General features: G+C 42.5%; 1 protein-coding gene across 3 annotated transcripts in view; it reads right to left on the bottom strand.

Annotated features, from left to right (window-relative positions):
- EIF4E2 (eukaryotic translation initiation factor 4E family member 2) overlaps positions 1 to 12,533 on the bottom strand; it is an 84,760-nt gene that overhangs the window by 62,439 nt on the left and 9,788 nt on the right. For all 3 annotated transcript variants that reach the window (XM_069212894.1, XM_069212895.1, XM_069212893.1), the window contains exons 2-3: positions 6,705 to 6,819; positions 1,119 to 1,253 (exon numbers count right to left, since the gene is read on the bottom strand). In XM_069212894.1, coding sequence (XP_069068995.1) covers positions 1,119 to 1,253; positions 6,705 to 6,819 — 250 coding nt within the window. The remainder of the gene's footprint in view (positions 1 to 1,118; positions 1,254 to 6,704; positions 6,820 to 12,533) is intronic.

Genomic DNA, 12,533 nt, shown 5'->3' with positions numbered 1-12,533 from the left:
ATCACAACGAAACCTAAGAACTTTTGCTGAACCTTACATTTTGCCTTTAGACAATTACTGCCTTGAGTGCAAGTCAAATTTATAATAAAAAAACCTGAATCTCTTTACATATGAAAAAGAAACAGAGACCTATTGAGTTAGTCCAAGTCCATTTGCTGTGCATGCCCTGTTAATGTTCAACTTCCTCTTCTCTGGTGTGTTCATGTTCCCATCTATGGTTTACCTCACCACCACAATCATGTCTCGTTTTGAATCATTTGCTTCAAATGAGACCATTTAAGTTCTAAAAACTCACATGTCCCAGAAGTACCCCGCCCCTTCTATGGCCTAGCATAGTACAAGTACAAGAACCAGGATTGGAGTTTCTTTCACTAACCTCCCTCGATGAATGTCAGAAACGTATTCATCTGGGCAGATGGCTATGTTCTGACTAAATGTCCAACTTTTACAGAATTTGCAAATAATTACAAGATTACACATGAAAATCTGCGACTTGTCATAGATTCCCGGTGAACAAACATATGCATCCATTTAGGAACAACAAAGTGAGCCTGTCTGCAGCTAGAAACTGCACTCAAAGTTGAATTTTGACATTGGAGCTATATTTTTCTTGTACCTCCCTCCCACTAAATAATATTTTTTTTCTCTTGCACCCAAACCTACACGTTTTGCTTCTCATTTATACCCTTAAAAAGGATTCTCTATTTCTTCACATGCCCAAACGCACCACTCTTTTAAGGGTGGATATTTATCTACAAAAAGGTTAGTTCGTAATCATAAACTTGCAACTTTGTAGGCATAAACTAACTTTGCTGATGGAGCAAAGTAAATACAGAATACTAGTGATAATTCTATATTGGCAAATTAAATTTACAAGTATAAATGATCACTGAACAGGATTTTGTCATTATAAACATTGCATTTTGGTGGACAAATACATTTTTTGAGTGTGTCCCACAGACAAAAGTCTATAGGATTTTTCCTTCACCATGTTAAAAATGATAGAAGTATCAGCCTTCGTATTTAAAGATGAGGTACACTGGGTGTCATATGGGCCTGGACCTGATAACAAATACATCAGGGTGTGTTACAATTAAAAGGTTGCAGAGTGTACTCACAGAAGCAAAGGAGCCGACTTGTTTGATGTTCTGTTCGTAGCTCTGTGAACTGGTGGGCCTGCCCGGCGTGCGCCTGGAGTACCAGAAAGTGTAATTGTATTGCAGAGGATGTTCAGATGGCCCAGGAACAGCAGTCTGTGGAAGTACAGCAGATCAGTGAGCTTGAAACCAGCCTGACACACAAAGTCCATCAATCTACCCACAATAAACATCATTAGAAGAGAATGGACGCATCAATCTACCCACAATAAACATCATTAGAAGAGAATGGACGCATGAATCTACCCACAATAAACATCATTAGAAGAGAGTGGATGATCACATCTTCCGGAAAGCAGCAATAGAATGGGACCTCCTTTGAGTAAGACGTATATTTCTCTTCAAGATATATTGCTCATGCCCCATGGAGCAGACTTCCGGTCTAATTGCTACCACAACGTAGCCGGCCCTAAGTAAAATGAGATGGTAGTTACACCTGCAATAATAGTTGTTTAGTTCTGGTACCTTCTCTGAAATTAAATTTTTATTACATAGTATTGCGTTCTCCTTAGATTTATGCCATTTCGAAAACAGACTGCCAACGAGAAGGAAGATACTAAAAAGAGAACTTCTTGGATGACTGCATGTAAAATAAGAAATTATTGTGAAAAGCCTAACCTAATTACAAGTCCTCGGAGGTCAAAATTCAGAAATCACAGTCTGTAGCACTGCTGCTCAATGACCGCCTCCTGGATGCTGGGATGGATGCTGGGCAGGGATTTGCTCTAAAGCTACTTTTGAGTTTTTGGGGAAAAATAGGAAAAAAGTGCTCTGGATAAAAGTTGGTCTTTTTATTCCTAAATACGGCATCAACCAACGGTTTGTTGTGCTAAGGTCGCAATCTTCCCAGCTTTCAGGGACAAGCAGAGCTGAATCAAAAAAACCTATTATTTTTACTACAGTTTTCGCATTTCTCAAAGAGGTAGACCATTTTTCCTATTTTTTTGTGCTTTTAATCTACTTCCAGTATGTGATAGAAACCAGTGTAAAACCCATGGGTGATCCATGAAAGCTGTAGATTTCTGAAAAGTAGATCAAGTCCAAATTCAGGAAGGCGTCATGTGTAGATTCAGCAAGGTTTCCCAATGAAACTAATCGTTGAATTAAATATTAAAAATGAGTAGGGAAAAAAGGGCATTCAAAGTGTCCCACATATATACCAATTATTATGGTAAAATATGTAGAGTGTAAATTGAGTATCGCGTAAACCTATGTATTTCTGAAATAGGCACAAGACAAGGTGTTTAGGAGCAGTGGTTATTTGTACATCTCTGAATTTGTGGATGCCTGTAATACCATATGATTTAGAGGGTATTTCTTAAAATGCCTTATTTCTTTCACACTGGCTTACATTAGGAAGGCAAAAACACAGTGAAATCCAATTGGTAATAACAATGTTCTACTAGTCTATGCTGCCACATGTCTTCTAATTAAAAAGTTACCTCACTTGTGTGGGTAGGCCTAGTGGACGTAACAGGAAAGGGCCCAAAACAATAAATGGACACATCATATTTTTCCACTCAAAACTAACCTTTTTTGCAAAGTGGGTAGCTGTGGAGTTTGCACTCTAACTCAGCCGGCATCTAGAGAAACCTAGCAAACCTGATCACTTTTGAAAACTAGACCCTTGTGGGAACTAGGGTGGGGTGACTTGCATGGCTCTCCCAAGGTTTTCTTACCCAGAATTCCTTGCAAACCTCCCACTTTGCCTAAAAAACATTGTCCTCACATTTCTGTGATGGAAGTTCTGGAATCTGCGGAGGCAACAAACTTCCTTCCACCCGGCATTCCCCAAAGTCGACTGATAAAAATGGTACCAGATCTCTGCTGGTAGGCCTAGTGGCCGCGTCAGGAAAGGGCCTAAAACACAACATGGACACATCACATTTTTGCACTAAAACGAGGCCCTCTTTTTGCAATGTGGGTAGCTGTGGATTTTGGGTCCGAGCCTAGCAAATATGAACATTTTGAAAAGTAGACACCCAGGGGTAACCAACGGGTGTGTGACTAGCCTGGCTCTCACTAAGTAATTTTACCCAGAAGCCACTTCAGGGTTCAAGTTTTATCAAACTTTGGTAAAAGAAGAACACATTTTCATCACATTTCTGTGACTGAAAGTTCTGGAATCTTTGCAGCAAGCAGAGAAACAATGAGGGTGGTGACAGGATGCTCCCTACCAGATACAGAAAAATACTGCATATTAAATATATGGGGAGATGGCCCCCCACCCACGTACAATAGGATGTGGGTGAACCTAGACCTTGTGGTAGCTAAGCGCAACACAGCATGCAAATGGGAAGAGGGAGTGCTAACTGGGGCTAATTGTCCTCATTGATCCCACCCACTAATGGGAGAGAAAGACTGAGTCCTTTCTGGGGGGGGGGGGGGGGGGTTGGTATGGTCATGCCCACGGTGGGCAGCTCACACCCCTGTACATTTATTTCTACAAAATGGCAAGTCTAGTGGACTTTCTGTCGCTTGGGGAGGGAGGAAGATTGGGGGTAATCACCCCATCTGTCCCCCAGAGGGAGGTGGCAAAAAGAGTGGTGATGCATTATTTAGGGATGTGGGCATTGCCATGCCCATGATGGGCATTCCCCCACACCTACCTTCTACTATTTCTTGTATCCTTGGGGTCTAGTGGGCTTTCCTGTCCCCTTTGGGGGCATATTGGAGGTAGTCACCCCCAAATAAGTCCCCCAGGGAGAAGAAAGACTGAATGATTCAGAGGTGGTGGGGAGAGTGTAAGCCCTTGCCTAGCGGGCCGCTCCCACATGCCCCTGGGGCCTAGTGTGTAGATGCCTGCTTAGGGGATCAATCCCCTGTGTGATCTCCAAGCAGGGATCCACTGGGCAGAGGTACCATTGGAAAGCAGAGATTCTCTCATTTCCAACTATACCTCTCCCAAAGCAATCAGAGCTGTCGCCCCAAACTCAGGCTGCTAGGTAAGCTCTTCTTCAGCAGCCCAAGGTTAAAATGAAATAAAGGACTCCCTCTGGAGCAGAGCAACCAAGAGCCATTTATAGACCTCCCCAGTGTCAGCTTATGGCCAACACACAACTGCAGAGGTAGTGCAGTGACACCCACACTAAAGGGGTTAAAGAAAAATATAAACACAGTTACAATAAACATGCTCCAGGTGACCAGATTCAAAATAAACTAGTGCTTACCACACACCAGACATCAGACATCAGCAGGAATCTTCAGATGAAACATGGCACAGTAGTCCACCCAGGGCATTGTGGTCATTATTGCACACCAACGCAATGATGCAGTTTCTTCAGCAACGCAAAGGATAAAAACTATTTTTCTTCTAGTACATTATGGTCTGTAATAATTTGTGTCCACCTGATCTGGCGATTCACACCATTGTTCAGTATGTCAAGAAAACTAAGCGATGTTCACAGAAGTGAACCTCAGCTTCTGGTTAACCTCTCTAGTATCTTCATGCCTAATCCCAAACTTTAAATAAAACAAATAAAAAAATTTAATAAAAAAAAGCTACCTCCTCAAGGTCCGCATTTGTTATACGAAGAGTTAACAAATATATATATTAGAATGGTCCTTCCATAAGCATTTTGTGACCTTTCCAACTCGTCATGTCTTTGTACAGCAGTTTACCTGGGATTCAATGGCATACATGACATTCAAGGAACTGCACTGAGTTTTTTCAATAAGTTTCACAGATTTTGCCTGGTGGCATTAGGCTCTGACAGTGCTTCTATAACGGAAGTGTATGAATGAATCAATGAGGTAGAGGGCCACTGCAGCCAATAAAAGATGAGCCTGATTTATACTTCCTTAAATTAAAAGTTCCATTACTTTGGTCAGCCGGATCTCTCTGCTCTGTTTAAGTCTCATTCAGGGACAGGTACGGACTCTTCAATCTTTGCATTCAGTGGTGAAAGTGTTGTAAAACATACCATGGCATCAGTCTTTTATTCTCATGATGGGCATCCAATACACACATATAAGGACAGTTTTGATTATCCGTCTTGCATAGTTCCAAGAAAACAGTTTTTTTGGTCATTAACTCCGCTTCCTTTTTATAGTCTTGCATTTTGGATCAGTTTCTCCAAAAACAGAACAATTATCCAAGAAGGAGGTTTTGAAACAAAGTTAAGGGACACATTCAACAAATCAAGTGTTATGTTGTTTTTATACATATCTGTAACGAACTAACAATCCTCATATTTATCAGACTGAGAAAAGGCATTTAATGGTTAGCTTGCCTACGGAATTTGAGACTGGCATGTATACAGTTCAATCACTGATAGAACATCACAAGTACATCATCACTCCCAAGACAAATATCTAAAATATGGTCTATGTTGAGTCTCCGATAGTGTATGCTATGGTTAAATGGATTTGTTCTGCAGCTCACTTCAAACAGGACCTTAATCGACTGGCTACACCAGGGGCACATGTATCACCCATTGAAGTACCCTTAGTTTGCCAATAGTGTGGTTTATGGAGTAAAGTGATTTTTAAAGGGCACACAGGAACAACTGAAATGTTGCTGGCATCCCATTAGTATCAGCCACATTTCTAAGTAGTCCTCTAGGAGAATTTTTGTTATACAGTCATAGCACATGAACATTCTTTAGAATCCCTGGTATGTTTTTCTAACTAAAAATAATTTACTGGATAGTGAAGTCCAACTAGCAAAAAGAGTGCAGACAATAAATTAACATTATATGTAAACATACATAAAAAAATAGTGGTAATTTAGATTGAGAAACAATTTTTTTAACTTACTAACTTTTACAATTACTGTTTTTAAAATAATGTGTATACTACACAACCAGCTTCAACCAAAGCACACAGAATCAATCATGGGCTGAACCCTGGTGGCCCATAACTCAAATGGAGTGGTATTTTTGGGTGGGGTTTGCAGTACATTTTCACATGTGTACTACCGAAAGCAAAGGTTCTCCATTTTTTCTTTAAAACTTCAATATCTTGATTGCCAAATTCAATAAACCACTACCAGCAGCACCAGGCTAATGTGAAGACCACATGCTGTCAGCAGGAATTCATCCTCAAGCACTCCTGCCTTTTTCTTTGCACTCTCTGCATTGAGGGAAGACTTGTTTTACTGAACCCTTCAAATGCTTTAATAATTTTTTACTGGAATCATCTTGTTTTTTAGATAGCAAAAACGGTGGTAAAGGAATGCCTAATAGAAGAGAAACCACACTTTAAGAAGTTTTACCCCATCTGAAAGGGATATTAATTTGGTGGGCAATTTTGAGAATCCAAAACGCCTCCACGAAGTGCAACGCAGAAGTCAGTGGTTAGCAGAGTCAAGGCTTCTGAGAAAGTAAATTAGGCCTTTCCTGAAGCAGAGTCAGGTGAACTACTCCATCGAACTTTAGATACCTCTAAATTACTTGTAATAAGCTTTAGTTCTTCTGGTTTTCCAGTCCCATAGCAATCCACAGCTAGGTGGAGATTGCATAATAAACATCCAGCTTAAAAAGGTTCAGAAAAAGTACACCGTTTTCTACCTGCAGAAGCTGAGGGAGTGCAATGTATGTGCCTTACCTTTCGCTTTGCACCGCCCTGGTTCTTCTCCTTCTCGTTTCTTTCCTTCTCACCGTTTTTCTGTGTGCCGTTTTCCTCATTCTGCTCATGGTCCCCACTGTCATCATCCTTTAAACTGCATAGAATGGAAATAACAAACAGAAGCATTAGTTCACTGCAATAGTAAAAAGTTCAAACGCTTCCAATACCTAACAAGCAACACCCAGAGAGATCATTAATTCACTAAACTAGTAAAAAGTTCCTGTAATAATTTCCTGCCCGTGCTTCAATGTCTCCCTGTCCTCTCTGGCACACCTCCTGGGTCAGGGATCTCCAAATATAAGACGAGGATACCATAAATAATTCCAGTGGAAAGATAGTCCAAACTACCAAACTTTACCACATGCCTGGACCACGTGTTTCGGCTAATTTAAAAGAACTTCTTCATGCATGCATAGCACTTACACGGATGTCTGTCTAATGGGAGCCGCAGAATCTGACCCAATATTCCTTGACTGACCTTCTTACCTAGGGATATCTCCATCCTCTAGTCTGAAAGTAAGTTACCTAGGAAGCCTATTTAATGCTAAACTTCCCTTTGTTACTCTATTAAATGTGGTGGTTGAGAGAATTACCTGCAAGTCTCCATACTAAATAAAATCCTCTTAACCTCCAAACTTATCATCAGATGGGGCTAGGCATGGCACAGTGAGATTTTTGTATCATCATTTACACAAGACTGCCACAGAAACTCACTGACAGATTATAAACACTGGAGAACTAAGCTGTTTACATTTCCAGGTCTTGTGTAAATAAGCTACACCACAATTAACTAGATTTGTTAATACTCCAATGGTTTCTGATGAATGCAAGGAGCATGTTTAGTATGTACTTCATCATATGTATGTTCCAAAGAAGCCTTACGTTGAACAAATACCTATGATAGTCGTCTACACAGTTGCTTATGATGGACCCTTCAACCAAAAGAATCACGCAAACTGCACCCTCAGCAGGCAGCCTCTAGGGAGAGCTATGCACTCAACCCCAATTGAAGAGCAGAATCAAAAACATGCACTTCAAGAAAAGCCTTAAAGGTGACTGTTCAGACTCTCAAAGTAACTCCACACTAACAAGGGTTGTAACTGGGAAATACTGAATTGGGACTCGCCCTTTTCCCCCGTTGGATTCTCTTGGATGGGACTCTGCAATGAATGAAAGGCGTCGGCAGCATTGTATAAAACTAGGTCATAAATAGGTAAATACATGTAGGGCAGGAGCACTGAACTGGCAATTTAATAAGAAAGCTGAGATGTAGGACAGTAGTGTGGCTCTCTAAGGTGCCATGATAGTAATCTTGGCGGCCCTACCCTTTCACCAAAGTACGGAGCCAGACCCTGTTTTCCAATATCTTCCTTTTGAGTCACAAGTGACTTTCACTTTAAAGATATGAAAATCTCTTCTTTAGTTAGCATCCCACTTAGCCAAGCTTTCATATGGTCCTGAATGGACTACTGCAAGTCAATGGGTGAGGCATCTGAAACCAATCCAGACACTGACTGTAATTATTCAATAAATTAAACTGGGCAGCCAGAGTAATCATTAGGATCAAACGACGGGATCATGTAAATAACGGTCCTGGACAACGACAGAAGTTATCTGAGCAGTGGTGAAGTAAATTCAAGATCTTCAGAATCTATGCAATACTCTGCTAAGATACAGTCAGAAAGAATGGGTTTCTTGTCAGAGCAGTCCTCTGATGGTCACAAGTTTAGCAATAGATACTGTTGGATTTGGCCTTCTCTTCAGGGTCACCTCCAATCATGTTGCCTTTACCCTTCACTTTTTTTATTTTATTTTTTTGCTGGCTGTAGGACTCTGTGCACTTTACCATTGCTAACCAGTGCTAAAATGCTTGTGCTCTCTTCTCTAATATGGTAGACTAGGCTTGCAGCCAATAGGCAAACCTAATTTACTTATTTACTACAGGTACCCAGAGCCTTTAAATTAAATGCTACCAGTGGGCCTGCAGCACTTGTTGTGAAACCCACTTGAGTGGCCTTACAAACCAGTCTCAGGCCTAGCATTGCAGCCTGTGTGTGCAGTTTTAAACAGCTATTCCAACCTGGCAAAATAAACCTTTTGCCAGCTTTAAACCTGCTGTTTTTAATACATATAAATCACACCTAGAATAGGCCCTGAACAGCATACAAGGCACACTGCTATGTATTTTCAAAAAGCAGGACATGTACTTATGTGTTTACATGCCCTGGTAGTGGACAATTATTACATTCATTTTTCACTACAGCAAGGTCTACCTCTCCCATAGGATAACATTGGAGTTACCTTATTACATTTAATAAACTTTAACTTCCAAATGGGAACAGATGCCCAGTTCTTGTTTAGTGTCTTTGGAATTGTTTTGAAAAATCTTCAGTTATAGTAAAGTAGGATTTTAAATTCCATTTTTAGAAAGTCTGCATTTTTCTGCCTTAGCCATTTAGTGCCTACAGCCTTTCATTAAGTCACATGACTGGGTGTAGCTGATAGTTCGGCTTTGTGTATTCCTCCTAGACAGCCACACACAATAAAGGGCTTTGGTTTGCCTGGATGGGCCATCACTGGCAGGATGGGAGGGTTAAGCCAGGCACTGTCCTACTTACACTTGAATAGGCTGTCTCCTGCCTCCACATCATAGGATGCATACCCCCAATAGTTACTTTGGAGCCAGGCAGTGCAGATAGGAAACCTGTGCACTTCAAGGGAGAACTTCTAGAAGCAGCTTCTCCCTATTCAATATTGGACCTCTGACAAACTCTTCAGTACACTTCTGGACCTGTGGAGACTCTGCCAGGAAGAAGATCTATCTGCTGTGCTGCTGCAAGAACTGCCACTCTGCTGAACAGCGGCCCTGCTGACCCCTGGTCTGACTCACAGGAAGTTGGACCCGTACCTGAAACAAGGACTGCCACAGTGACTTCAAGAGCTAGTCTGCTGGTTTCCCGTTCAGAGTAAAAGGGGCATAATAGGCTCCCAACCACCTGAACCTGCATGCAGATCAAGCTGCAGCAAGTCCCGGACCACAAGTGGTGCCCCTCAAGTCCTGGACCCTTGGTGTGCACTCAGAGAGGCTGAATTGAAGTTGTTGGGCTCTTCATGGCGGCAAAATAGCAGTTGGCGACAAAACCTTGTCACTCGCACGGCCCACCAATGAGAACTTCCATGAACCCATATCTTTGTGCTACAGCATTATCATTACCTCGCGGGGAGCGCCATCGTGAAGTGCTAGCCCGACCATTCGCAACAACAGGATGTCTGTGCTACAGCAGTGGCCGGCAGTGACCCTTCTCTCCTCCTTGCGACCCCCTTCACTGCGAACAGGACTATTTGTGCTGGACTGCAAATCTAACTTTTCAGCAAGCCTAACCTGGTACCTGTATCCGACCTGCTCTCCATCATAGTTGGCCTGAACTAGTAACTTTCTCCATCTGTTGCACAATCAGATAGCCATGGGTAGCACTTTGGTCTTTTTGTGCTTTTTTCATTCAAATCTTTAAAATTGCTCATCTCTTGTTCTACTGATTGGATTTTTGTTGCTTTGGCATTGTTTGATTTATTAAAATCTACTCTACTTTTCAAATTTGGTGCGAGGTCCTTTTTGTGATGTTTTTATTCTATTACTGTTTGAAGTGTTGCACAAATGCTTACACATTGCCTCCAAGTTAAGCCTGCTTGCTCTGTGTCAAGCTACCAGAGGGCTGAGCACAGGTTAATTTGGAGTTTGCTTATGACCTCAGTCCGACAGGGATTTTGGTTACTGCTTGAGCAGGGTTTGCCCCCCTCAAGTAGTAACCCAATTCACACAGATATCAATGCTGGTACCTCACTCTGGAATGCTCTTTTACCTGGCCTTTTGCATCAAGGCAACTCTTACGATTTCTGTAAGCAGTTGGAAACATTCCTATAGCAGAGGTTCTCAGAGTTGAAATTCTACATTTGATACTACTGTCCTGCACCATGTTTAAATCTTGCTCGCCCTCACTCAACCAGAGAGTAAACTGATGCTGCTGCATCTCTGGAGCAGCCCCGGGCACTGCATCGCAAAGAACCCTGTGGAGGGTCACCTTTTCCAGTTTCTGAGCTGCAAAATATTTTCACTCCTGAACCTTAACTGTACAGCACAGTTTCCTAATCAGGTTAGCAACAACTTACACCAAGTTGAAATGGCACTCATCTACCCCATACTCTGATAACCAGATCTTAAAGCTGACATCTTCTTGGCCCACGCCAGTGCCTGAGTTTCACATAAGTAAAGGCATTCTGGAGCCAGTAAGTTGGGCCCATAGGACCTTCAGACTGATGTTCTGCAGCACCAGTTGACAGGAGACAAATTATAAGGACTCAGAGATGTGGTTCCACTAACATCAATTCTCCATGGCAAAGGGGTCTGAAGTTTCTGAAGTAGAAAGGTAGCATCCTAGGGCATCAAAGACCAGAACTTGGCCCAAATGCCTAAGGACCATATTTAAAACTGAAGGGGACTGAAAATCTTCTAATTTCTGGAGGACAGGCTAAATACAGAGTAAATGCCACCATTTGAATATCCCCCCACAATATTATCAGAATAGTGGAAGAAAGGTGCTTGGAGGATTTCACTCCATATTTAGAGTCATCTAGAAATTGGAAGATTTCCATTTTCTGTCTAACTTCAAATCAGGTCCTGCAACCATCATGGAATAGGACTGCTGCCTAAGAAGCCCAAAATATGAAGCCAATTTCTTACACATCAGTGAAAGTGTGGTTTATAAGTAACATAAGACTAACCTGCAACACCTTTAGTCTCATCCTTCTACTTAGAAACAGTGGCTTCAGAATCACTAGGACATACATGCCTATTAGTTTATTTCACATATGCAGGCAACATCCCACTGTCTCTTTCTCTTATCTCCAATGAACAGCAAAAGATGAAAGCACTGTCCCTTTCCTCCACTGAAAGGAAAACACAAGCAAGTGCATGGCATTATACCATCAACCATGGCATTATATTCTCCGACTCTCGAATGGAGCTCCGGCAAGGGTGCAGCAGGAACCTGGGATTCCCAGGGACAGACTCAGGAGCAGTTGGCCGACATGACCCGCCGGTAACAACAGTAATCGCCTCGTCCGTAGCACAACCCGATCACTTGGCCACAGGAGTATTGCCAGCCCCACAGTCCAACCTGGCATATGGGATTGCAATGTAACTCATAAGCAGGAATAGACTCTCCTGTATGATCGTTCTCAGTATGGCAGCCTGTCCTGACATACAGCATTGGTGATCTCGGCGGACACAAGTCACACGTTTCAGTTCCAAATAAGTTCAACTGTGGCCCTCTCTGGGTCACCATGGCAGGCCTAGCACTTTCGCAGGCCATTCACACAGCTGAGTTCCGGGCATCCCTCAACTGGTATATGGCGGTGCCGAATCATTCCTGCACACAGGCAACGACCCGACTGGCACGCAGCCGTTCTCCTCACACAGGGAGTCCTCTCCGTAGGGCTCCCCACTGGACCTCACTCCCGCCAAAGGTCACAGGGCACACCGGTCTTGGCAAGCAGACATGCACTGATGCTCCTGGCTCCAGAGGATGTGATCTTGTTTTTCCTGGGTGATGTCCTCTCACTGAGCAGAGAAACCAGCAGGCCTTGGCCCCCCGTCCTGGGTGCAGGCAAAAGCTTTGCAGAGGTTCCCATTCTCACATAGCCGTGTGGCTGCTTGGCAAATGACAAGGCTAGGGCTCTCAACCTCTACTTATTGTAGTACATTTCCAGAAAACCAAAATGTAATTTCGAGTCTGATTCTTTGAAGTTTTA

This window comes from Pleurodeles waltl, chromosome 11 (assembly GCF_031143425.1).
Source record: "Pleurodeles waltl isolate 20211129_DDA chromosome 11, aPleWal1.hap1.20221129, whole genome shotgun sequence".
Classification (NCBI taxonomy): Eukaryota; Metazoa; Chordata; class Amphibia; order Caudata; family Salamandridae; genus Pleurodeles; species Pleurodeles waltl.
The sequence above is the reverse complement of the archived record's forward strand: the minus strand, read 5'-3'. Positions and strand labels throughout refer to the sequence as shown.